Below are 26,143 nucleotides of genomic sequence, written 5' to 3'. Positions count from 1 at the left end.
AAACTTGATGACTAATGTGAATAGATAGTGAAATATATGAATGATAGATATAGTAAAAATAAAGTTAGAAATCAAAGTTTATTATGAAATTTATTTATTTTTGTTATAGCGATATAATTACAGTTTCTTACAGCACTAATTTCTCATTTCATGAGAATCACATCGATATAAGATTTAGCAAAAAATGTATTTTCTTATTTAATATTATTTATTACCTATTAATTTATCTTACAAATCATCGATTTCTTATTAAGTTACTAAATGTTATATATAAACAAAGAATAAGTAAAGAGTAGAGTCTAGATTTGTCTTAATATACTTTGTAACAACCTCCATTATGTCGAAGGACAAGATTTATCTAACAAGATTATCTTGTCTTTCAATTATAATTGTTATCGCGGCATTTGAAAATATCGCGATTTTATGTACATGTAATTCTACGAGTTACCCTAGCCATCAATATTCAGCCGCCGTCATATATGCATATATGTACATATATATCTATATATGTACATATATATGTACATATACATATATATATATATATATATATATATATAAAATAGCTAGCAATAAAAATAAAATGTTAAAAATAAATAGAACCACTTCGTCTAAAAAGGGGAAGTACGCTACGGCGCGATATTAATTTCGTATGACTAGAGAATCGTGGCATTGAGAGGTCATTTTAAAATTATCAGACATGTAAATTATGTTTTATCCCATATTTGAATATAAAAATGTTGAATTAATTATCTTTCTTAACTTTCTATCTATATTATACTAATCTTTACGTTTTAAATTTGAAATATTCTATTCGTTATTTAACAAAATTTTGAGTGTGTGTATGTGATATACCAATACTTTTAATAATAGTATAACAAACTTCATTGAATTAAAAAGTTAGACTGTCATAAAAGCCAGTATAGCCTAGTCAGAAAAATTTTTGTCTTTCTCTTGTTTTTAAAAAATAGTTGAAATTTAAAGGCTTTTTTTCTTCTCTCTTTTTTATTTCCTCACTGTACTCATGTACGGTATTAGAAGTGATAAATTATATAATTTATTTTAAGAACTAAAGAACCCTATGCATCTTTTTTAACATAATTCTAAAAGATCTCTATCGCGCTATATTTATATAGACTGTGCTATACTAGTCCAATCTCTTAAATCATTGTTTTTTTATACGCAGAGTCTGCAATTACATCAAAACATAAGATAAAATAATTGTAGTTAAGTATGAAAGTTTTACATATAAAATATTAGTTTTCAGATAGGTCTTTGATATTAAGAGTAGGCGTTATTAAATCGTTGGCCATATGTAGAGAAAAAAGAGAAAGAAGCTTATATCCTTTTCTCTGCACTATGTAATATTAAGAATATTTAGAAGACGTAATTTTCTACATAACATTTCTCGAGAGAGAGACGATATCATTCTCATACGTGTTGTGATTATTACTTATTTATGATAAAATAAATTGTAAATTTTTTCCGTCATAATAAAACAAGTAAAGATCACTTTATTCCGCTAAAATTATTGCGCGAGAATCTATTACGCTATTTAAATGAACTTTCAAGCGTAGTGTTAAGATTCTCTGTTTTTTCTTAAAGAAGAATCTTGATGCAACAGGAGTGGTACTTTTTCTTGCCTAACTTCGGAAAGTGCTGCTAGTTCTTGAGCGGGACTTCGCTGCCATATACTTTTCGTTGCCATTTCCTGATAGCCTCTTCTCCTTACCTAGAATTTAGATATTTTTATATTTGATATCTGTATTTTTATTAAGATTTGTAATTTTTTCTCATATTTTTGCATTTAGGCAGCTTGATATTGCTCGATATTTCATTAATACGACTGAGATACTTACTTGTCTATGATGAAGCTCATGCAGATACAATGTAGATAAAGACATGTCGGCAGCAGTTAATTCCGCAGGTACAGATGGATCTGTATGAGTCTCGATGATGTAATTGTGGCCTGATCCAAATACAGAAGCACCTAGTGACTGATTCGATATTCCCTGTTGTAGATCGTACAGGAATCCTCTTTCATTGTACAACGGACCCTCCTTTTTGGTTACACCTCGATGTATAATAGACTTTGCGCCAAATGATCGATCGACGGCGACTGACGTGGCTGATGTGCTCGGTTGATTCGTAAAAATCTTGCTCATACTGGGTACACTCATTTGATTTATCGTACTTCGAATAATATTCGACACATGTTCTTTATACTGTAACAAAAATTATATGAAAGCATAATATGCAAAACATAAAAACAACTGCAATAGAATTATTCAATTATACAAATATGAGAAAAAAAAACGAATACTTACACCAAGACTGGACAAGCTATTTAAACTGGCTATCAGCGGATTATTATAAGGATCAGGATCCGTAGTTGCTTCCTTTTTAGCTCTTTCTCTTAAAGCAGTCACAAAATTCTCTGCGTGGGACGGTGGTTTCCATTCAGGATTTGTTAGGGTGAAATGTATAAGGGACAGTTCAGTTTTGCCGTCTTCCGCTTGGGTATAATAATTCGACATCGACATGTACTTATCAGGATCGACACCATACTGATTATCATATCCAGCGCCACGAATCTCCTGTTGCAATGGAGAAACTGCAGGACTGTGCGTTACAGTCTGCCACATAGGGTTGCCATGTTTGCGCACGTCCATCTGGGCAAAGCTACATACATCGCCGACTCCGGCAACTTCGATGGTGAAATTACGAAAAAAGTCTACAATCTCTAAAGCTCGATGCCGCATACGGAAGCACAAAATGTACGTTGTAACAAATGGAGAAATTAACTCTTCCAGGAGATGTACTGCGCGGTATTGGAACAGCTGCGCCACTTGGGCTCTAGTAGTCAGTGTATGAGCGGTACCCCGCCAACTGTCCGGACTGTAATGCGTATGAGCCAGCACAGCAGTCAGAAGAGTTTCGGGACACCAGACCAGATTTTCGTCGGGTATTGCTGCCTTTGAGACTGTCGCTACAATGCCTACCATAGTCATGCAAGCAAGTACGTCTATCGAGAATATCGGCTGGTACAATGTTATCAACAACAATACCCCGAATACGCTACCACTGAGGAATGCGATTTGCTTGGCGAGTACTGACATTATTGGGGACGTAAAGCTGCTCATATATTTGGAAGCAGGACGGTACGCGCGACTGAGACGGGCGTTCAATTCATGATCGAGTTCGTTGAAGTGACGCAGATATAGTCGACCATACAGAGACCACGTGCGCATTGCCAAGACGCTTGGTTCTCGCTTGATGGTCTATCAATATTTTTGTAATATATTATTTATACTAAAGAATGTTTGTAATGAGGAAAGAGTGTAATTATGTCGCTAAAATTTTCATTGAGTATACATATTCATAACTAGAAAAAATAATTACTTACCTCAGCATAATTGAAAAACGTATAGAGAACCTGCCACAGAAGAATAAGGAAACACAAGATGAAATTTGCGATACCGACCCATAAGATATGTTTGGACAATAATCGCGCTAATTCTTGTCTTTTATTTAATTTTTTGTAATCTTCCTTTAGATGCCAATTATTTTCAAACGGTGACCATGGTCCCCCTGGAAAAGAATAAAATCAAAATGAATTCTCTTTCTATTTTTGGGAATATAACTTTAGGAATATAAATTTGCTCATTGCATTGTGAGATATACTTACAAAATAATAATAATTCTATATTATATTTCAATCCCCGTGTCAAGAAGATAACTTCTCCTATAATGGGGAATTTTAGTCGAACTGGTAAAAGAGATTTATTGATCATAGCCACCATATAATTTTTGTGTCTTAATATTCTATGATATATATCTAATTCTGTAAGTTCTCTTTTATGAATACACATTTCTTGCTCTTTTTGCACTTCTATAACTCGCTTTTGAATCTCATGCCAAGTGAAATTGTCTAACTCACTATCGGCAATTTTGAGTGCTGTGTTGAAAAACATTTTGATCTCCCAGAACTGCATCAAGTGGTAGAAAACTTTGACAAATTGGAGAATAAAGAAAATAGCTGCGACAACAAGAAGACTCCAATAAAATAAAGAGATTGATTTTACACAATCTCCTGCACATATTAAGGCGTCGCTAATATTTTCACCACTAAAAATACAACATGACAATTAAATATTTATTATATCAAAAGATAATTTGCAAGAGTTTAAAAAATACTATAACATACTCATATATTTTGCTGTAATCGATGCAGTAAAAAAGGATGGTAACAAAGACGACTACGAAAAAAAATTGAAGTAATTCAAGAACTTCTTGAAGCATCATACAAAGAAAACCATGTTGCTGATGATAATGATACATTCGTGTGAAGAACGAGTCCAGATCTTCAATGTGATTCCATCGCGCTTTGTTTCCTTCTGGCACTACATGGATTATGACATCCGATTCTTGAGGCGTCTCCTCACGTTCTTCTTCATTGTCTGCATCCTCCTCTTGACCTTCGTAAGGGTGTATACGTTGGTAGTTACCGTCCAATACCGTCGTCATCTACAAATCCAATTATATTATATAATTATATTAATAATTATAATATATTAAGAAAAGAACTGTGGTAGACACAACTGTGGTAGACACAAACAATGGATTGGAATAGTATAAAATTTACATAGTTAATGAGATCTTACCGTTTGCGCTCGGTTTGGCTCTATACAGGTAATGACAGTTTCTCGTTTCATTCTTTCATGTCATTAAGTTTATTTAACTACCAGTTGATGGTTGCTCCACAAGCATCTGGAATGCAAATGAGTTACTAAATCATAGTAAACATAATAACTCTTAATTGGAGTAGCTTTTCACCATATCAAAATAATTGTATAAATTTATGCTATTAATGATGTTAAAAAGTTATTTCTACATATAAAATTAAATATTTATAATAAACAATAGTTTTGACATGACAATGTTAATAAATTATTAAACTTAATAATAAGATAAACAATTATATTTGTCATAATAAGACATAACACAAAAATAGAACCAGGATAATAATCAAAACTTGACTATTTAGAAAAAATATTGTAATAAGATATCTTCAATATTTTAATAAATATTAAACATATCTTATATAAGAAATATAATCATATAATATATATAAATGTATACATATAATTGCTTTTTTTGATATTAAGAAAAATATTGTATATTTGATAGATTGAATTTAAAAATATTCATTAAAGATATTATGCATTGATTCTTAATAGCAAAGTTCTAACATTGGAATCAATTGATTTTTTTTCATTACAAAATTAAAAATACAACATGATGTTGCATATTTGCTCTATCCCAAATATAATCTATTTGAATATATATCATTCTCTTGCACAAAATTTTCCTTTATTATACATCTTATCATAGGATTAACTTTTTTGATTGCTCAATTGATTACTCATCAAGTTGTACATTTCACCTTGAACATTTTTTTTTAATGTTACATCAATGTATGCTACATATTTGTCTCTTGTGCTTACTTTTCTTTCCTAAATATAATAGCCAATAATGATCACACATGACAATACAATTCATATAAAACGTGAAAAGCACTTGTACAGTATTAGAATTGGAGCATCTCCAAATGTATAAAAGTTTCTCAATTTTTTAATGATAAAGCTAAATGTTCAAACGCGATATAATGTGACATAAAAGAAAGCTCGTCGACTAGGCTCTCTTAAGAAAATGTAGAAACAGGTTCAAAAATCATAAGTTGTTGATTAAAGAAGATACACTTTGTCTCTCGTTCTCTTCTTCTTTTTCATTTCAGAAATCTTTTCGGATTCTCTACACGGACAATGACGCGTGAATGCAACACGTCATACGTGCGACGTTCGTCGCTTTGTCCTCAGCATTCGGTTGACCTTTATCCGACGAAAATAGCAAATAGCAAAGTCGCTCGCTAGCAGAGCGCGCGAAGCAGAAAGAGTGATATGTGATGTTTGGAAACACAGCTGATCTCCATAAACAAAGCGCATTCTGCCTTTGCGTACCTTCGAATCGCGATCCTACAGCTGACGAACGCCACAACAAATTTTTTAACGCGCATATACTCGTAGTTGCTGGTTAAGCGTGATTATGCCCACTTACATATTGACTTTCCGCGTGCGATTATTCACTGATAATTTTGACATCGGACCGTTAAAACTGAACATGTGTCTTTCCGCGTTTCACCATCTTTGCTGACCAAGTATTTCCTCTATGTATGTATGTCAGCTCGATGCCCACTTACAATCAACGCCAGCGGAGTGGTAATGTACTACTTTTCTATCTATTGTCAATTCGTCATTTTTTTCTGATTAAAGAAAAAATTATGTCAAGGATATATTAGAATTAATTTGAATATAACTCTCATATGCATGTTGTATTAAAATGAAAATAATTTTATATTTAAAAATTTTATATTCGATTTATCATCATTTCACATGCAGTTCATCATTGTTCCGTAAGCGGCGCTGATTATTTGAACGATAGGTCGTTCTACATATAGGATGTACATTGGCGTTACCACCGATGAGATTAAAGTCCGTTCTATAATAAAAGTCATATGTCGTTAGGCGGGAGCAAATTGACCAACCACATTTCTTTTTGGAATTATCGATTGTGATTGGTCAATTTGCTTTCAACTGTACATTTTATTTTTGTTATCGACAATGCAATAATTTACTTATCTACAGTGTAACGCTTGGATATTAAATTCCATAGGACCATTGGTCTTTAATGATATCTCGTTGGTGTTTTCAATAGTGAAACAATAGTTGGATAAATTAAAATAACGGGCGTATGAATTAAATCGTGTAATTAAATTCGATGCAATCAAACGGCCGGTAATGTCGACACATCTTCAATTATCTCCGAGCTCACCGGGCCCACCAGGTCACAAAAATTTACTCAGAGCTGACGGTCTTTAATAGTATGTCGTCAGTGGCGTTACAAATATCTTGAATCATTTCATTAGTCAGGAATGTATTCTGTTTGACACAACAAAAGTTTTGAAGCGTTTGACATTTGGAGCGAAATAAGTCTTTGACGATTTAAACTACATTTCATTTGGCGATCGCAACGTTCGTATTTATCAGAGATCATGATATAAAAGATAAAATTTAGTATTACATTTATTTGAAATATTTATATAAATAAAAAAAATTGATTATTTTATTGCCTCATGGAATCCATATAATAGTGATTCAGGAAATTATAAATTTTTATTTACTAAATAATTTTTTTATTCTATTCACTCTATTGATTCTCTCAACAGGAAATATATCAATGTGCAAATATTATGCTTTATGGCAAGGTAAATCCAAAGAGAAATATAACACAATTAACTTTACATACATTTAATTGCAATATTTACAGTGTATCTTGGAACATTACACAGTAGTAGTAGTAGTATCTTAAAAATACATCCCCAAGAGGATATTATTCATATGCATATGTAGATGCATATATTAAGAATAGTACTTTGATAACTTTGTAAATGAACGCTAATCATTAAATAAAAAACTCGCCAAATTAAATATACAATACAGTTACAGCAATATCTATCAAGAGACTTGGAAACATTCATTTGTCTCGTTATTGTATTGGATTATAATTATGGTTGTCATTCCCACACGTGTAGATAATGTATTGTTCATATAATGCAATTATTGTAGTAATAAATGAATTTATAATTAGGTTAAATTATTATTAAATATTTAAAAATATTTGGAGAGTATTTTATTAATATTTTGACAATATCTTATACCTTTTCATATTTTAGATCACATAATTAACACAATATATCATCATGCTATATTAGCATATAATAATGTCATCATCACATATCTTTAATTACATGATGGACATTTTGTTAATATAAACGCGATAAAAAATTGTATTATAAATTTAATTTATTAAAAGACGCTATTGTAAGCGATTGTAAGTATTGTTGTAGATGCTATATACATTTGCCATCTTTATTCGAACACATATATGTCCGTCTTGTTGATCAGAAAAATATGTCAGAAAAAAAACGTTAGAAAATTAATAGAAAATTAAATATCTGTCTTTTCGATAGCGCGATATTCGATGTGTCTTCAATTCTACAGGATATGTAATCTACATTCTTTTTAATAAGTCATGGAAATCGTCTATCCTCGCGAACAATTGAATCTCGATCTCGTGGTCCAAGACGCAATTGCTCTTTATTTGCATGCGATTATGCGATCTAGGCCTGGACCTGAACTATCTGACCCGGACGTCGCGCCGGTATCCTACGTCGAGGTGCCAGGAGACCGCTTAAACCGCGTGTCTCGTCATGCTTCGTGCTAGCTGTCGTGTTGATCTCGACGGAGGTCGCCTCGGAGGTCGGCTCTGTCTCACTGATAGAAGTGACCTCTTCTTCGGACGATGTATCCTCCTGACTTGTTTGAGGTGCCGGCGCGGCTTCGGTCACCTTGCGTCGCGGTAGTAGCGGTGATCTTCTGATCGCCGGCGGTAACGGCGATTTTGTCGTCGTTTTCGGATGCACTTGTAACCGATTACGATTTCGCAATTTGTTCAAAGGATTCGATGTGGTTGAGCGCGCTGGTGGCAGGCTGGTTTCCGCTGCTGCCTAAAGAACAAAAAAAAAAGTTATTATTTTGTTGAATGGTTTAAAAAGGGAGTCAACGTCAATTGTTTTAAAAATATATATGAAGAATGACACTCTAATGTGATTAAGTTCTGTCGTATAAGTTATCTTGGATGCTCGGAGCTCGCAAATTATACATACTAACAATAAGATCCATATGTTTGTTAGTTGATTATTACAATATCATAAAGATTCAAACTTTATAATTGTTCTTAAATTTTTCAGTTATTCTAAAATGATATCAGCTGATAGCAACAATAAGTGGCTAAGAACTTGACAATTCCTCAAGTTTAATAATATCTTTCTAAAAAATTATAGGATATACAAACATGTAATTTTTATAATTTAGCCGCACAAACTTATTTATTATAATAAAGATAATTTTATTCTTTGTGTTTGATACAACCTTTTTGCTCAAAGCAAGAATTTCGCATTTTTACGGGAACGTAAAGAAATGTCGGGGAAATGCCAATTTAAAAGAAATATTACGAAATCATCTCTTTGGACACTCTCTTCTCCGTCTCTTTCTTTTTCCTTCTTTTCTTACTTTCATTTTCTATCTCGTTCTCTCACTCGATTACTGATGCTCGGCACTCGTTATTTGCGACGACCTCGCGAGATCGTGTAAAGTCGAAAGGTGAAAAGCGATCGTGTTCACCGTTTTCTGTCGGTTAGTTGATGACATTTCGAAAGGCCATCCAGTGAAAGTAAATTCCGAGAGAGAACTTTATCGAGAGTGACATCACGGTGTCCTCGTACCTAATTTCGCAGTGTATGCAACTGGTTTGACACGAGTGTTCCATACACACATATACACGACATACACACGAGGTAGAATCGCAGATTTGACCTTACTTTAGGCACGAGCGAAATCGTTCATAGATCGATATTTGCATAATTATACAGTTTGTTCTGTAATAGGCGTAATTTGTTAAGTAATATCGGTATATATATTTTGATCTGATCAAAAAATGAGTTATTTTCAAGATAATAAAGATAAAATAAAAATTTTTAGTTTCTTTTTTTTATTTACTAATAGTTTAAAATAATTTTAATTATGATAAAAAGGGTGATGACAATAAGAAAAGTTACAAGACAATATATATTTTCTGATTGTTTTTTGCTTATAGAACAAAATATGTTTTACGATAATTTATTAAACAGAATTCTTTTTTAAGCAATAAAAACTTTGAGCTTTAAGATGCATTTATAGAAAAAGATATACAGATTGTATCTTAATTAAAAATCATCACACAATCTATAAGAAGATAATTCCTTTTTAAAATATACGAAGAAGTAGTATCGTATATAGAAAAAAATATGATATATTGTGTGTGCTAACATATATATATTAATTTTAGGTACCAACCTCATGTGTCTCCTCCTCGGTTCCCTCTCCGGCCGGTTCTTCGACGGCAGCTTCGGCGGCTTCCGGCGCCAGCGTTGTCGTGGTAGTCACTTGTCCCGGTTTCTGTCTCAAATTCACTCTGCCACCCGATGGTCTGATGGCGGATGGTCTGATTACAGGCGCACCGGGAAGTCGCGCGCGCACAGCGTTCTTCGGGGTGCTTGTCGTAGCTTCCGGCACGATTTGACTGACGGTCTGAGCGCCGGTTTCGGAATGCGGCGCCTCCTGGGAATCCTCACCTCCTGGCGCACTCGTGGTCGGTCGTCCGCGTCTTCGATTAATATTCAGCTTGTTGAAGGCAGGTCGAGCCGCGGCGGCGCCGTTTGACGTCGCAGGAGTGCCGCCGTTCGACGGTGTTGATATTGTCGTCGTCGACACAGCGGTTCTGCCGCCGGAAGGTGCGCGGAATCTACCTCGACCGGACACTGGTTTCTCCGCGTTCACCGAGCTGGATGTCTCCTTCTGTATGGTATCCTCCTCGATAGGTTTATGGTTACCGCCTGGTCGAGGTCGCTTGAATCCATTGCCATTTGAACTGCCACTTCCAAAACGTCCTCTGGTTTTCTGGGTCGGTTCTGATGCGGTCGCTTCGGTGCTCGTACTAGTGCCACCGTTGGATTTGAAGCTGACAAAGGTAAATGTAATTCTTATTGTTTTTAATGGAGATTGCATAAGAAAAAAATTTTTAGCGCAAAATGTCTACGATGCTAAAAAGGCAAACATAGATTTGAATACTTAGCTCTCAGTAAGTAAAAAAAAATTTATTAAATTTATAGGAGTGAATATGAAATATGCGCGTACCGATTTCTCGAGACAGCCGAACCACCGATTCCAGGTCGTCGGAATTTCCCTCTTCCTGTTAGAATTTGAGTGGTGGTGGTCGATGCTTCTGTGGTCGTAGTCGATGTAGTTGTCGGTTCCGTCGTCGTTGTCGTAGTTGTTGACGTCGTGGTAGAATCAGCAACAACAGTGGTTATAAGTTCCGTCGTTGTCGTTAGATCGGTTGTGATCTCGTCGTCGGGTATCGTCGTGTTGTCTTGCGTTTCGCCAGATTCGCTGTTGAATGCATCTACCAAGTTGTTTTGTCCTTGTTGCAGGAAGGCGTAAAGATCCAAAGCAACTTTGTCCATGATCGACGAATTTTCCGTCGTTGGATTATCCGTAGTATCAACAATAGTATCGGAAGAATCTGTTTCGCTCGACTCTTGCACTTTGTCTTCTATAGATATGTGTTTGTTATCAGGTGTCTCTGGTGCGGCGTTCTCTTTGTCATCTTCCTCGTCAGAACGTGGCGGTTGACCTCTGCTCAGTTCAACTTCGGTCTAAAAATTTATTCATCTTTATAATTTGAAAAAAGATAATAGTGTTAATTATAAAATAAAATTATGAATTGATAAAATATTTGTGTATTAAATTACATTGCTGTTTTAATTTTTTAATATCGAGAAAAAGAAGGATATTCTATCTTTTTTTGCAGATTGCATTGTATTTTAATTGTTTAAATGTTAATATTTCCATTTTTATCAATTTCATCAATTTGATACATTTTTATTAAAATATTTGATTATTAGAAAAAAGAAAAATTGATTAAATTTTTAGAAAACATTGCGCAGTTAAACAGATAATGAAAATATTAATTTTAATTTATTTAATTATAGGTACTTCAGGTACTGCCGTGGTGCTTGGACGTCTTTTAATAGCAGGTGCCGGTACATCGTCGATCACTTCTTCGACAGGAGCGGGCTCTTGAACCCTCTGTGGTCTGCCACGGTTTCTAATTAATAGTTTCTCTTCATTGTTCTCATTAGGAGTAACACCTAAAAATCTAACGGGTCCCTTTGGCAAAGTTTGTGGAAATTCAGGACCTTCCTGATGAGTCCGGAAGCTGCTGGAATCAACCAAATCCAGACCTGGACGCGGTCGATTACTACGGCCTCGTGAAGATTCCGTGGTGCCTGTATTGTGATTCGATCGTGATCTATTAACACAAAACGATCAGATATTGTTACTTGTCTCAAAACATGGGGACTTTTTTCTCTCATAAATTTTTATAAAAATGCTAAATAAGAGCAAAAATAAAAGAGACAGAAAATATAAAAATTTATGTTACATTATGTTACAAAATATTAGTATTTTTGCTATATCAAAACTATTTTTTGAACAATAACAATATCAAAAATTAATCACAAAAATTTTGTATAACAAAATTAATAATTAATTAGAGAGTTATGTAAATGTCTAAAGATATGTATTAATTGTAATATATGTATATACCTTGGAGGAAAACGTGTGTTTGCGGGCAGCCTTTCCTCAGAGACAACATCTTCGGTTTCAACCAATTGTCTGCCTCTATTGCCATTTTTATTCGGTATGACCTCGTTGTTACTAGGCTCCACAGTACTCGATCTCTCTACGGTATTGTATTTACTTCTGTTGCTAACAGTGCCTCCTCTTCTAGGTGCGGAGGTTGTTCTGGAAGGAATGTCGTAAGAATTCGTCACAGCTGAACCTGCCGTACCTGCTTTGTTTTCATCTTCCTCATCGTAATAATAATACACATATTCGTATTCATAGTCCTTGCCATTTGGTCCTTTCTTCACCTATCAGGTAAAAGAAAAAATAAGTTATATAATTTAATCAAATATTAAATGAAAATGCTAAATGCTTAAAAGAAAATACAAATTATATTCGTAAGAAATGTTTTCTGAGAAAATAGGGCTATACAGGTTTTATAAAGATAACTCTCATCATATCGCATTTTACTTTACTAAATTAAATATAAATATATAAGAGGAGAAAAAATAATTATTTTATAATATACCTGAATACGAGAATTTGTACCAGCCGGTACCAGACTCACGTCACTCAAGTCTCCAAAGTTTGCATCCGAAAAATGCGCATAACTATCTTTGCTATCTTCGCGAATAATGTTTACGGGAACAAAATCGAAAGGGGTGTCTTTACCACGTGCTTCACGCGGAGTTGTCAAAACAGGTAGCATAGTTGTTGGATATTCTGCACTAAAAACGCAAATACGGCGTCATTATTAAAGCAAAAAAAAAAAAAAATTACAAAATTTTCGTATTTATTATTATATTAAAATTATTCGAAATATACTCTCTTATCTAATTACACTAAAAAATTAATTGTAGTTATACTACATTTTTTTTTGTAGAAAAAAAAGTTTCTCAAACAAAGTTACTTAAAATCTTTTACATTTTTTCTTTTAAATGTGCATAAAGATGCAAATAAGTTTATCAAAGAACAACACGCACAGAATTAAGATATAGTACTAATGTCAATTAATTGTTTATTAAATTATATATATCAGATATATATTTAACGCATGTGTTTATACATTTCATTAATAAAAATATTTGTAATCGTGGGAGTTCCAAAAATATTTTACCTGATATAAACTCCTGGAATAACCTCATCTTGTTCGCTTGACGATAGCTTTTTAGAGTCAACTTTCTTTATTTTTTCGTCCTGCAAAACCTTTCCAGAGTCGCTAAAATTTTCGAGCTCCACTCGCGCTAGCCTTTTAGTGGTAAGAATTTCCAAATCGTCATCCGCGGTCGAGTCTAAACGTCGGGCAGGTTCGAGTGTAGCTTTTTTCTCATTATTTTCAAATTTTTGAATGACTTTTTTAGTGTATTTATTGTCTTTAAGTGCGACTTTTTTCTCGTCAAAGTATTCATCATCATCGTCCAATGGTTTTGCTATATTTCCCGGTAATTTGTGTGATGTCACAAATTCTGAAATTTTATCAAAACTTATGATTTTTTTGTCCAAAATTCTGAAAATTTTATAAAATTTAAAGATACTTCTTGTGAATATCATAAATTTGAGAAATCTACATCAAAATTAATGTAGATTTTCGTCTGTTAAATTAATTTTTGTCGCGTTTTTGAGAACACTTATAAATTAATATACTTTTTTTTTAAATTAAATAATATACACAATAGGCACCTTCAATTTTAACGGCTCGAGGAGGCTGATACGTTGTTGCCGCAATATGTTTTGCTCGAATCAAATTGTCACCGGATATCTGCACGATATCCGCTGGATTATCAGCTAGCGTGCACGCAATGACGCCATATATTCTGTAAATTTTAATATAAGGATATGTCACAATAGATATATACTGTTTATTTTTAAATGTCACAAAATATTTAATTATAGACTTTACAAATGTTTTCCATAGCAGCAAATATTTTTTTTTTTTAATTTGTATAACCATATTACGATATATAAATACAATTTTTTGAATATCTATTAAAATTAAATAAAAATTTTTAATTGATTTAACATGAAGAAAATTTGAGAGTTTTGCTATTAATTTTGACATATAAATTGTATAAATGTATAATTAATACAAAGACAGGGAGAAATGATAAAATAGAATTATCATATCATTGTAAAGTATAACGACGCATTATTAGCGAAAGTGATAAAACATATGAGATGCAAAGAGGCAAAATGTAAATAACAGGGGAATGTGTATAGCTAATGTAAAGTTGATATGGTGAAAGTGATCCTCGGAATCGCAAGCTGAATCCAATTTGCCCGGTTCTTTTAACTATTCAATATTCCTTACATTCGATTCTATTATTTCAAAATTAAAATTCATATACACTAAGACGAAATTCACGTGTTATTTATAAAAATCTTTCAGAAATCTAAAAAATTTTGTAACTTTACGCGAAAGTGAAAAAATAGCTTATTTTTATTTTATAAAATATTTACTTTGTTGAGACAAAAAGAATTGATATTTTCTTTATAAAAAAACTTTTTATTATTAATTTATATTAGGAAAAATATTAAGTACAATGTTAATGCCTCTGTGGATACCAGCATACGACCTTGTTCCCTTTTCTGTCAAGGTTTACGAAATTGATGATTACGGATATAACCGAGACCGTCCTAAAGTTGATAAAGTTTAATACATTAACATTTATTCATTCCCATTACGACATATAACATCGATAAAATCTCATTTTAAAAATATTTTCTAAAAGTTTCTCTCTCTCTCTCTCTCTTCCCCGCATGAATAAAAGTTTTTATAACTTTCTTCGAAAAACAAGTTTTGTACAAGGTCGAAAAAAAGCAATGAGAGAACAAGAATCTTTTGATTTCATGATATTGGGTTTGCAAAAAACTATCAATTTCCTCTATGAATGCAGGAGAACGGCTTTTAAAATTAAGACAAAAATCCAGGACTTTTTTTTTCTTTGGCATAATATATGGACGGTGCAAGGCTATCGTGTGATCACAATTGACATTTTAAAAAAGCGGTTTCTTTGACTTAATATCGCATATTTCTTGTAAAACTGTAAGAGCGATTTTAATATTACATCTTTTTACCGTCACAAATTATAATTTGTCTTAATATAATATCATTTTTATGTTAAAAGAATGCAAATCACGCAGTTTGTAAAAACATTTTTTGAAAAAAATCGCACAAAAGAAGAATTAATATATATCATTATATTTTTTTGATAAAATCTTTTTTTGATTAATGACACCAAAAGAAAAAATTTTGGTTTAATTACATTAATGTTAGTTATATGAGTTTATTATTATGTTATTAATTTACTATACTCATGGAGTAGAGAAATACACATACGACGACAGGAAACCGCTGCTGAATGCACTTACCGTTCCATTCGAATGATCTTCCGGGGGGTGTACAGGAATAATTTACAACCAGAATACATTTGCAAATAAAGTAGAACGAATTATAAAACACGTTCTTTTTATCTCCTTCGTTCATAGCGCACGATCGAATCAAATATAGAATTAATAAGTGGTTGTACTTGACTAGCATTTCTAAGCCTATTCATAGCTTTTTTTGTTGCTTAAAGAATATAAAATTTTTGTGGTTTCAAAATTTTTTTTGCAGCAATCTATAATTTTGGCTTTTTATCTTATTAGCAATTTGAAACAAATTACTGAATGGAATTTTGCAATCGTTACCTATAAATAGTCTTTTTAATTGATCGGCATTTAATCTTTAATTTAAAAAATTTTTTTGGGAATTTACTTGATTTACTTGATACAAAAAGTGGAATGATTCATAGATTTAAAAAAAAAAATTAATCTTTGCCAGAAATCTTTGCACAAATCAATAAAGAAAAATATTAAAAATTCGAAAAAGTTGTTGTACTTTTCCGAATTGTTTTTAGCTCAAACAGATAATTATAGATTTTAATTATACTATTTCATGTTTATGCAAGTTTTATAATATTTTGAGTATTGGAATTATTAAATTCTTTTCTTGCGAGATGTAAGGTAAGCGAAAATTTCCAGTTTGATAATGAAGGGGACAAAGGACATATAACAAGATGTTCCATAACTCAATCTTACACTGAAGATGGAGGCTTCATGCTGGAATTTATCGTGAAACCATATGGAGAAAGCGGTCTCGCTTACAAGCATATCTGCATAAACATACTGCATGCGTAGGTATCTCCAGTGGCACGAGACACTAACATTATATAAGTCATAATATTACCGCAAAAATCTATTACTAACTCATAAATAATACTTTTTTTATGTCATCTAGGAAATGCTATTCTTCATATAGAAATTTGCTGAATGTTAATCAAAAAAGAATGCAAAAGTTTAGTAATTTAGGATTTCTTTCAATTTTTTTCGCTCTTATCTAATTTATCATAAATTAGGAAAACAATATCTACCTCTTATGCAACATTTTAATTACATTAGAAAATTAAGTGACAATTTTATAGCATTACTACGTGTGTGCAAAATCTTCTCATAAAGATCAATTAGAAACTCAATTATGATTTAATTAATTTTTAAATATTCTAATTTAATTTTTAAGATTGATGATGATGCTTTAGTAACACACGTTATCAGTATTCGTATCAGTTATTGTATATATATCAGTTAATTTTTTTCTTAGCAAAAATATTGCAACAAAAATAGCAATGATAAAAATAATAAATTTTTCAAGATGTAATGTTCTGTTGACCTAAACTTTCTATTTGCCTGCACAATCAGTTTTTTGTGTGATGTTTTACATTACGCATACAAGTATAAGACATGTAATAATATAATTATTTAAAATTGTAATTAGTTAAAGAGATATACATATATTATAGAAAGAAATTTTTTCCCTCACACATACCGTTATGCATTATAATTAAATGAATTGCTTTCTTTTGTGTCAAACAATGGCAGATTACAAACAGTACTATGAAACTGAAATGCAACTAACGTGTTTCGCTGAGAAAACGCTGTAATTTCATATATTTGTGACGCTCTCGCTAAACTTGAAAGTAATGTGAATCCAAAACGCAAATGATTGTCTGACTATTGCTTACTTATTTTACTTCATGATGTCTTGTTTCCGAAAATCTTTGATAAGTAGAACTTTTCAAAATCTGTAAATTTCAAAAACTAGTGTGTCGACTAGTCTTTATTTTATTATTATTTATAGCATTTTTTTCTATAATAAAGTAAGATTAATAATTTAAAATCACCGATTGAACACATATTAATGCTAAATCTATATTATTATCTATATTTATTCTTAATTTAGACAAAGATAGATACCTTTATATGAATATATAAAAGTAATAAATATATTATATTTTTTATATTTGTTTAATATTTTATTTAATATTTTAAATATATTTATAATTAAGCATCGTACTTTTTCATATTTAAAAGATATTGACTTTTATATAATTAGATATTATAAGACTATGATTCTCTCTCAGTTAAACTAATTTCTACTTTTGATTGACAGTTTAAAATTGAGAACACTACATGTGTTTAAAAGTTTCTCTCAAATAAATTATACGTATACATTCTTCTGAATGAAACTTTGTAATCGGCTGTATCTAATAAGAGAGTGAGTCGTCGATTGTGCGCACCTTTCGCTATGATAACTCTCTCGTAACTCAGAAGCGTAATATCTCTTGTCCATGAAAAAGCTTTCTTTTATCGATATTCATTTGCTCGTTAATCACAATTCAAAGTAGAGGTTTTGAAGACAAGATCTTTCTTACTTCTCGAGTACGTAAGTTGTAGCAAAAACTGACATTGATATAAGTGTTAAAAACGTTGCGAAATAATTTTCTCGACATTTATTAGCATGTTCTTATTACAGTCTATTTGAGTGATCATTAATGTAAAAAATCAGAGTAAAATTGCTGTCTTGTCGTGCCGGATAAATGAAGAAATGCAAAGAATTAACTGCATTGAAGATTAAAGTACTCACAAAAACACGCTTTTGAGCCACATGTCTGCACTAGACACTCTTCTCTTCCTCTTCCTCTTTCTTGGTCTTGCTTCCGTGGAACAGCTGGCGTCAAGAACAAAACAGTCCTCGACGAATCAGTACGTGCTATCCGGTCTTATCGGCACTCTCTTGACAATATTGATATATATATATATATACTTTCTCTGCGATTACTATCAATTTTATATATCGTCACCGGACACTCGCGATCATCTCTGTTTTTTTTTCGACCGATCGCGATCAACACTCGTCCTCCAGTCGTCGGGCGCAAACAGATTTGCCGTTGATCCGTTCAACTGTTCACTGGTTGAGCCGTTTCTCCAGGACGTGACCTATGTACAGTTTTGTGACGTGACTTCGCCGACGAGGCGCGAAACGAACGAATGAACGAACGAACGAACGAGCGAGCTAGCGAACGGCGAGGCGAATGTACCGAGACAGACGGAGAGAAGGAAAGATCGAGTGAGAGTGCACGTGTATGGGAAAGGCAGACAGAGAGAGAGAGAGACAGAAAGAGAGAGAGAGAGAGAGAGAGAGAGAGGGAGATAAAGAAAGAAAGAGAAAGAAAAAGAAAAAAAAATGGAAAAAGGGGTATTAAGTAAAAGTAAGAGGTAGCCGAAGGACGTGGTGAGGGTATGAGAACAGTGGCGAATGCAGGCCTCTACTTATACCGCCACCCACCACATCCTCCTGGAGAACACCCCACCAACTTATGAAAAGTGGACACACCATGTAGTCGAACTCGACGCGACTCAGCTTGGCATAAGTTCCCGTCTGTACACCAGGAGGTCATCCAGGGAAGATCCTGGTTGCACGTTCGCCCCTCTGGCAACTTAGCTTTCGATGTGACTTTTCTCGTCCGACCTAACTTCGCCAAGTAGTTTTTACTGAAAAATCTTATTATCTCGTATATTATCTCGCTTTATCTTTAACCAGGAATTGAAAATGATGATGATTGAAATTTTGACAAACTGAGATTTTCGCGCTAAACATGTAAGAATAATGTTTTATTTAAAAAATAATTGAATTGTTTCCTTTATAAAGTTAACACATGATGCAATTTTATCTTACCGTTTTTTCACTTAGACTTTTCTCCAATTATGCGTGGAGAGACTTCGTGAAACATCTTGATTAAAACAATGCTTTCGAAACGTGCACTTTTGCTTGAATCAACTGCATCGAAAAAGTAGTTTTCACATTAGAAATACGGAACTGATCGCACCGGAACAATGCTCTTGTAGAAAGATGACAGAACGAAGAAAGAAGAGCACAAGTCCGTGAAATGTAGAATAGTTTTTCTTTTTCAAAATAAATTGTCGTCTTTTTCACAACTAGCAGAACGTGATTTGACTGTTATTCCGCCAAGAGTATCAAGAGCGAAACGCGCTATAAAGAATCGATAATCTTTATTGAAGCCATTGCATAAGCTGCTGCAACATCTTTTTCTTACTTCCTTCCTTTAGCTTAGATATGCTTCTTTCAAATTCTATCTTTATTTTTAGATTAAAACTTATCTGTCATACAATATTCTTGTTTTTTTATAAGCGTCGAGATTTGATTCGTATTAATCTCGTTAGCGAAGAATCACGCAAATTGGCAAATTTTTTTAACAATAATTTACAAAGTTAGTGTACGTCCATCGTCATCGTAGGTGTCAAGGCCCAGTGAAATCAACAGCCGTATAAATTATATCCAACTTTGCGCCAAGAATCAGAAGCTGCGTCGTAAAGGTCTCTGTGTTTCCATTGCGTAAGAAGAATGTCGATCCATTAGGACCGGGCCAGGCTATGATAATCCGAGAGCCAGAGAATATCGAACAGTTATATATTGATACGGTTGTTTTATTTTTTCAAGGATATCTTTATGAAATGAATGTGAAATGTCTTAAGCGCAAAGTATTTCTCGTGTAATAGAAAAGTGAAAAATTAGAACGACAACAGAATTAGAAAGAGAAAAAAAAGAGAAAAATACATTTTATACAGAGTGCAAGGGACAAGAGCGCATGATAAAGCAACATAAATTATATTTTCTCGATTTTATTTTTCAAATTATTATATATGGCAGATCTTTTTTTTATATAATATCTAGAAAAACACAATTATCCGGAATTTGAAAATAAGCAAATGCAATGTCAGATAGAATAGATGTGAGAATGCAACCTTATCCATGGCAATATTACACTCTGAATCAAGGTTGAAACGATCAACCGTCGTCGGCGTTCACTTTGTGCACATACGACGTCGCTACTAGTTTGTATTAGAATCTTTTGCATTAATTGTTTGTTTTTGTATTTCTCAATATATATTCATAAGACAATACGAGACAATTTTATAATTATACATTTATTATATTGCCACAGTTACTTTAATTTATCCTATACGAATTATTTTGTGACAATAAATTGATATTTGAGAAGTTGAAAAAAAAATAGATTTAAAAATATAAATTTGAAAATAAAATTTAACTCGAAAAATTTAACATCGCTTGTAATTTTATAATTCTACAAGGCTTTCATGAAAAATCAAATTTATATTTTTTTTTGCTTTTTAGATATATAATTATTGATAAGATATATAAATTACGTGTCTAAACTATTGACCAATTTTTTCTTAATTTTGTTTTTAACAATTGCTTATAATTGGCGAATATGCGATCAAATCTATGGTGATTCTCCGTAGGCGTATAGATATATCTACCAGACTTTCTCTTGACAAGGAGAGCACCCGTGCGTGCTCCTCGGGTAGGCAAGCACGCGAAATGCGAGAGAACAATGTCTTTTTTCGCCGCGAGTTACACCACGAATGGGGTGACATAACTACGAGGTTCAATCGTCGGAACAAGCTCTCTGTCTACGTAGGCCAACATAATTCTTAAATATTGCATTGTGCATCCTGCGGAACGAGGAGTCCGTAAAACAATATTTGAATCGCCAGATCTAATTTACGACGTAATAAGAATAGTAACAAAAGAAACCGAGTAAGAATCGAAATATGTAGAAAATAATTGTTGTTTCACCATCACGTTTCACCAAACGCGGAATATACGGAATATACGGAATATTTTTTCTTCGTTCTTTTTGCCACAATTTAAAATAAGAAATGAAAAATAGTTTTTAATAAATATTTATGGATATATATATATATATAAAATTTGTATTCCAAATTTTTCGCTCGAGTTCAAAGCTAAAACCGATATGTCAATGTTGGTATTTTTTTTTATTTCTACACGGTACAGACATATGTTGCCTAGTGTATTTAAAAAATTTTGCTTATATAGAGATTGAGAATCAGCTCGGAGATAATTGCCATTCATCGCGACGCAAACGATATCCGCTGCAACGACGGACCTTCTACGTGCAAGTCGAAGGCTAAATATGGGAGGCTATTGACACTGCGTGCCGTAAATACGCTTCTGGTGCAGCGTATACATGAAAATTGCCGTTGTCGAGAGGCCTTGTCGAATGATAATGATTTTGCTGACAAAACCGAAATTGAGAGAAATAAATCATATGTGAAAAAAAAATTGCAAGATCTCAAGGTCTTCCCGTATTAGTGACGTTTCTGCGTCTGACATTTGTCTGCTTTATAGTTGACGAGATATGAAATCGCTTTGAGCGTTTCGTGCATTTGGCATCAATTAAAAATTAAAGCAAAAAAAAGAAGATTTAAGACAGAATTTAATTTTATGAATGAATTCTTCTTAATAGTTTAATAATTATACGTATATTCACATCAACTACTACTTGATAAAAATTTAAATATAAACATGTCTAAAGTAGACAACAATATTTTAACAATGAAATATAATCCTTTTCATTTTTGATTTTTCATATATTATAATTTATTATAAATTTATCATTAATATATGTGTTTTGATGATCAAAGATATCTGAAACGCCCTAGTGCATTTTGCGCCTCAATTTGTAGGTGATATGCTCTTCCTTTCTATCGAAAGAGAAGGACTTATCGTTGCCAACGCAGTTTCGAAACGGTTCTTAATCTCGATCGCGTGTTTCTTCAAGCCAAGGTCATTGATACACATACGTGCATTTTACAGAATCGAAATCATCGATATATATATATATATATATATATATATACACTCGTATGCTCGCGGGAAACGGAGAACCTTGACTGCACTTTCGCGGAACTTGCACTGCATCCCAATCGACCTTTAAAGGACCAACCAACTGTTTTCCCAATACTTTCGAAAAGCAGTTACAGCTCGATATATACACGATCAGAATCCATAGCGTCTCCGAGTGTAAAGATATCTTTAACACGTGTGTGTTATTGAGACTTTCAAAACTCGATGGAAAGCCTGTTCTCTATCCGTGATTTCTTTTTGTCGTTCATCTCGTGTTTCACTGCTAAAATATAAACAATATAAAGTAAATTATTCAATTATAAATGCTTTAAAATATGAGGTCTGTAATTGATCTATGGAAAGATCTTGATTGTAATATATATCGTAATTATGCGAATGGAGGGCGGAATAATGGATAGTATATAGAAGCACTTTCTCAGGAAATGGATGAAATTGTTTATCTCACATTGGACCTAGAACTAAAAAATATATACGTAGAATTATATATACAGAGTATTTCTAAAATCTGACTCAGCCTCTTGAATCTCGGAAATGGCTTCAGATATGGAAAAATGTTTCAGACAAAAACTTGACTCAAGATCAAGTCCATATTTTCATCATCTATCCTCCTTAATATCCTACAACTTTTGTTTGAAACATTTTTCCATATCTAAAACTGTTTCCGACATCCATAGGACTAGGTCAGACTTTAGAGATATCCTGTATAGAATGATTACATCGTCCGTTGTCCGAGAATTAAAAATAAATAAAAATTATTATAATTCTATTCGTGAATTTGGCTCGTTTTATTTATTAATCATCGTATAAAATTATAATAGGAGCTAGATATCTTTAAAATTTAAAATTTAAAGATATCTTAATGATTTTCGGCTAGAAAGTTGATATTTTAATTGCACGCGATTTATCAAAGAACATGAAACGTGATAAATTTACGCAAAAGCATTGTAAAAGATGGCGATTCGCCAGGAAAGTCAGCATTTCGAGTAACCGCACGTTTCGCACATCAAACGAAACCGATTAAACGTAAAAGAATCACAAGAGGTTGGTGAATAGCCAAACAAGTGGCTGTTACTGCCAACGAAGTACAGAAAGTGCCGTTTGCAATTCGGATTTATTTTTACACAAACTTTACTTTCTCTTGGTACAAATATTTTTTTGTTGTTTCTATTATTGAGAAATATAAAACATAAATTAAATTTTGTTGACATATTTAATTAAAATAATTGATCTTTACTTTTTCATATAATTTCTATATATATAATTTATTTTTTACTCAAATTTTTATTAAAAATATACGTTATATTTTATGTATAATATAAAAAAATTCATATAATTTACATTAATAATGTGAATGTAATGAACAACAAGATATATATCTTCTACATATGTGTCACATTTATTTTGTTAGGACATTTTGTTTGTGTATATATATAATTTGTATATATATATATATATTAGCTATTTTATTAACTTTATTAATATTTTATTTATATCGATGAGATAGAAATCAGTATGATTACATGCAAATTTTTTTAATCGTAAGTAACAGTTTACGGGATCTTTCGGGAATGTGATAAATCGAAGTGAAATCCCGACGTTGCAAAATATCTTCTCGCATATCTAAAATTGAATACGACTAAGCCATTCAATGTTAAGGACGGGATAGGATCGGAATTTCCAAAGAGTGCGTATAAATATTGATGAGAAGGTACGAAAACAATGGTGTCATTGGTGAAAATCATCTGTGCACTATAAAATAGTCTGCTACACGACTTTAAAATAGAATATATATAGGCTAAAGCAACGGCTAAATCATGCTATCGGATCAGTGTAATTTACAATTAGACACTATATTTATAAATGAGTTCAAACAATGGGTAGAGTTGAAGCATAATTTCTCTAAGCTGACATCTTAAAAGAGATTCTCTATTTGATTTTGTAACAATATATTTGAAAAAATATAAAAATATACATATACAAATAAATAAAAAAAATATCTTATTACAAATCTTTTATTCTATCTCTTACTTGGCTGTCAATATTTTAATTGTCCTTTTCTTGCGCGTCAACGTCTGGATATAAAAATAAGATCAATAAACAAGAACAGCTGCCGATTTTTTAATATGCCGTTTCTTTATCGTAACCATTGCTGCGCATTGACGAGATCAAGCTGCTAGTTAGAAATCGTTAGAAATGATTCGATCAGATGGCGATTGTATGGCTTAGCCTTGTTCAATTTTAGATATGCGAGAGTATATTTTGCAACGTCGGGATTTCATTTCGACTTATCGCATTCTCAAAAGATCTTGCAAATTGCTACCTACGATTAAAAAAATTTATATGTAATCATACTGATGATTTTATCTGTTTTATTTATCAAATTGCATGTATATGACATACACGTTGCATTTTTAATAATATAATTATATTATGTTACTATTATATAATTATATTTTGATATTTGTTCACATATATAAAAGAAACAGAGAATAGAAAGTAATATAAAAAGTTTTAAATTCCAATCAATTAATGTGATTGAAGCGAATTTTCGCATCTTTACGAAATAAATTTCTCTGAATCTCTGTACTCATTTTTTACATGGCCAAGTCAAGGGCTTTTGCCGCCACCAATGAATAAGTGATAGTAATAAAGCGTTTTCGATTTCGTTGGTAGACGACGCGCAGAATGACGAAATTCGTCGAGGCGCCTAAAGGAATTTCATGGAAAGTGCCTCCTACTCGCTTTTGTCGGGGAGATCGACCGGTTCAGGCGTTTTCCTTCCTCAGCGTTTATCCCCATACTCTCTCGACGCATTTGACATGCGTCGACTAATAATACGTACGCGTCTCTCGCAAAATAATCCTTGCATTTCCCATTTGCAAAGAGACATTTATCATGAGCTTATGAGAGACGCACGTCGCGACGTTGGTCGCGTGAAAGCAACCGTATATCTTTATTTCTCTTTACCTTCTTCAATATACTATTGCATTTTCTTACGTAAATGCTAATATGTTTTTCTGTTGTAAAGGCAATAAACAAGATAAAGCTGATGAACTGCGCGAGGGCTATTATCTCTGTTTGACAGCTTCTTTTTTAAAAAGAAAACAGTGACATAATTACGTTCATCGTTTTGATTTACCACTTGTTATATTCTCGCAGATATCTTTTATTTGTTTAACTTATTTTTAATTTATCATAACTTGTACTCGGCAATATTATTTTTTTCCTCAAATTTAAAAGTCATCAATGAATCCATGTCTTTGCTATTATTTTTTTTTAAATCTAAACTTTTATATTGCTAATTTTTATATTACTATTCTTCCGATATATATATATATATATATATATATATATATATATATATATACATATACACTGTAATGTATTTAAATAATGTATCTAGTCTAATGCATACTATTATCGCTTTATAAAATGCATCCCGATCAGGAATCATTAGAGAAGTAGAGAAAGATTTTTTGCATGGCTGAACATTCCGGTTTCGCGAAACCGGATATCAACTTGACCCACTTTGCGATGATGGCAAAGTTCTATATTTTCTCGTACACGCATAGCAAACGCATGTGGACGTCATTATCAGAAATCATTCGAGAAACACTCCTCGATTAGGAAAAAACAAAAGGGCAAACTTAATATCGATATAAAGAAGTTAATAAAAACAATTTTCAAGAGAAAAATTTGCAAGAGAAATCAA

General features: G+C 32.4%; 2 protein-coding genes across 4 annotated transcripts; both read right to left on the bottom strand.

The window, feature by feature from the left end:
- Positions 1-77: 77 nt before the first annotated feature.
- On the bottom strand, positions 78-6,266 carry LOC126853207 (autophagy-related protein 9A). 3 transcript variants are annotated; one of them, XM_050598782.1, is made up of 8 exons: positions 6,118-6,266; positions 4,665-4,770; positions 4,208-4,527; positions 3,689-4,128; positions 3,407-3,591; positions 2,328-3,281; positions 1,860-2,225; positions 78-1,732 (listed from the first exon to the last, which is right to left on the bottom strand). In XM_050598782.1, the coding sequence occupies exons 2-8, from the start codon at positions 4,713-4,715 to the stop codon at positions 1,580-1,582; spliced, it is 2,469 nt and encodes an 822-aa protein (XP_050454739.1). In that variant the 5' UTR covers positions 4,716-4,770; positions 6,118-6,266; the 3' UTR covers positions 78-1,579. The 3 variants fall into 3 exon arrangements, with proteins under 3 accessions (XP_050454739.1, XP_050454738.1, XP_050454740.1); XM_050598781.1 differs by having other exon boundaries at positions 6,021-6,242; XM_050598783.1 differs by lacking the exon at positions 6,118-6,266 and adding an exon at positions 5,508-5,976.
- A 1,085-nt stretch (positions 6,267-7,351) lies between these two features.
- Positions 7,352-18,954, bottom strand: LOC126853203 (mucin-5AC-like). The gene is made up of 9 exons (XM_050598767.1): positions 18,304-18,954; positions 14,025-14,158; positions 13,462-13,810; positions 12,874-13,072; positions 12,327-12,652; positions 11,715-12,030; positions 10,854-11,374; positions 10,014-10,677; positions 7,352-8,626 (listed from the first exon to the last, which is right to left on the bottom strand). The coding sequence occupies exons 1-9, from the start codon at positions 18,324-18,326 to the stop codon at positions 8,240-8,242; spliced, it is 2,919 nt and encodes a 972-aa protein (XP_050454724.1). The 5' UTR covers positions 18,327-18,954; the 3' UTR covers positions 7,352-8,239.
- Positions 18,955-26,143: the final 7,189 nt, after the last annotated feature.

Source organism: Cataglyphis hispanica, chromosome 11, assembly GCF_021464435.1.
Source record: "Cataglyphis hispanica isolate Lineage 1 chromosome 11, ULB_Chis1_1.0, whole genome shotgun sequence".
NCBI classification, from domain to species: domain Eukaryota; kingdom Metazoa; phylum Arthropoda; class Insecta; order Hymenoptera; family Formicidae; genus Cataglyphis; species Cataglyphis hispanica.
This window is presented reverse-complemented; position numbering and strand designations above follow the sequence as displayed.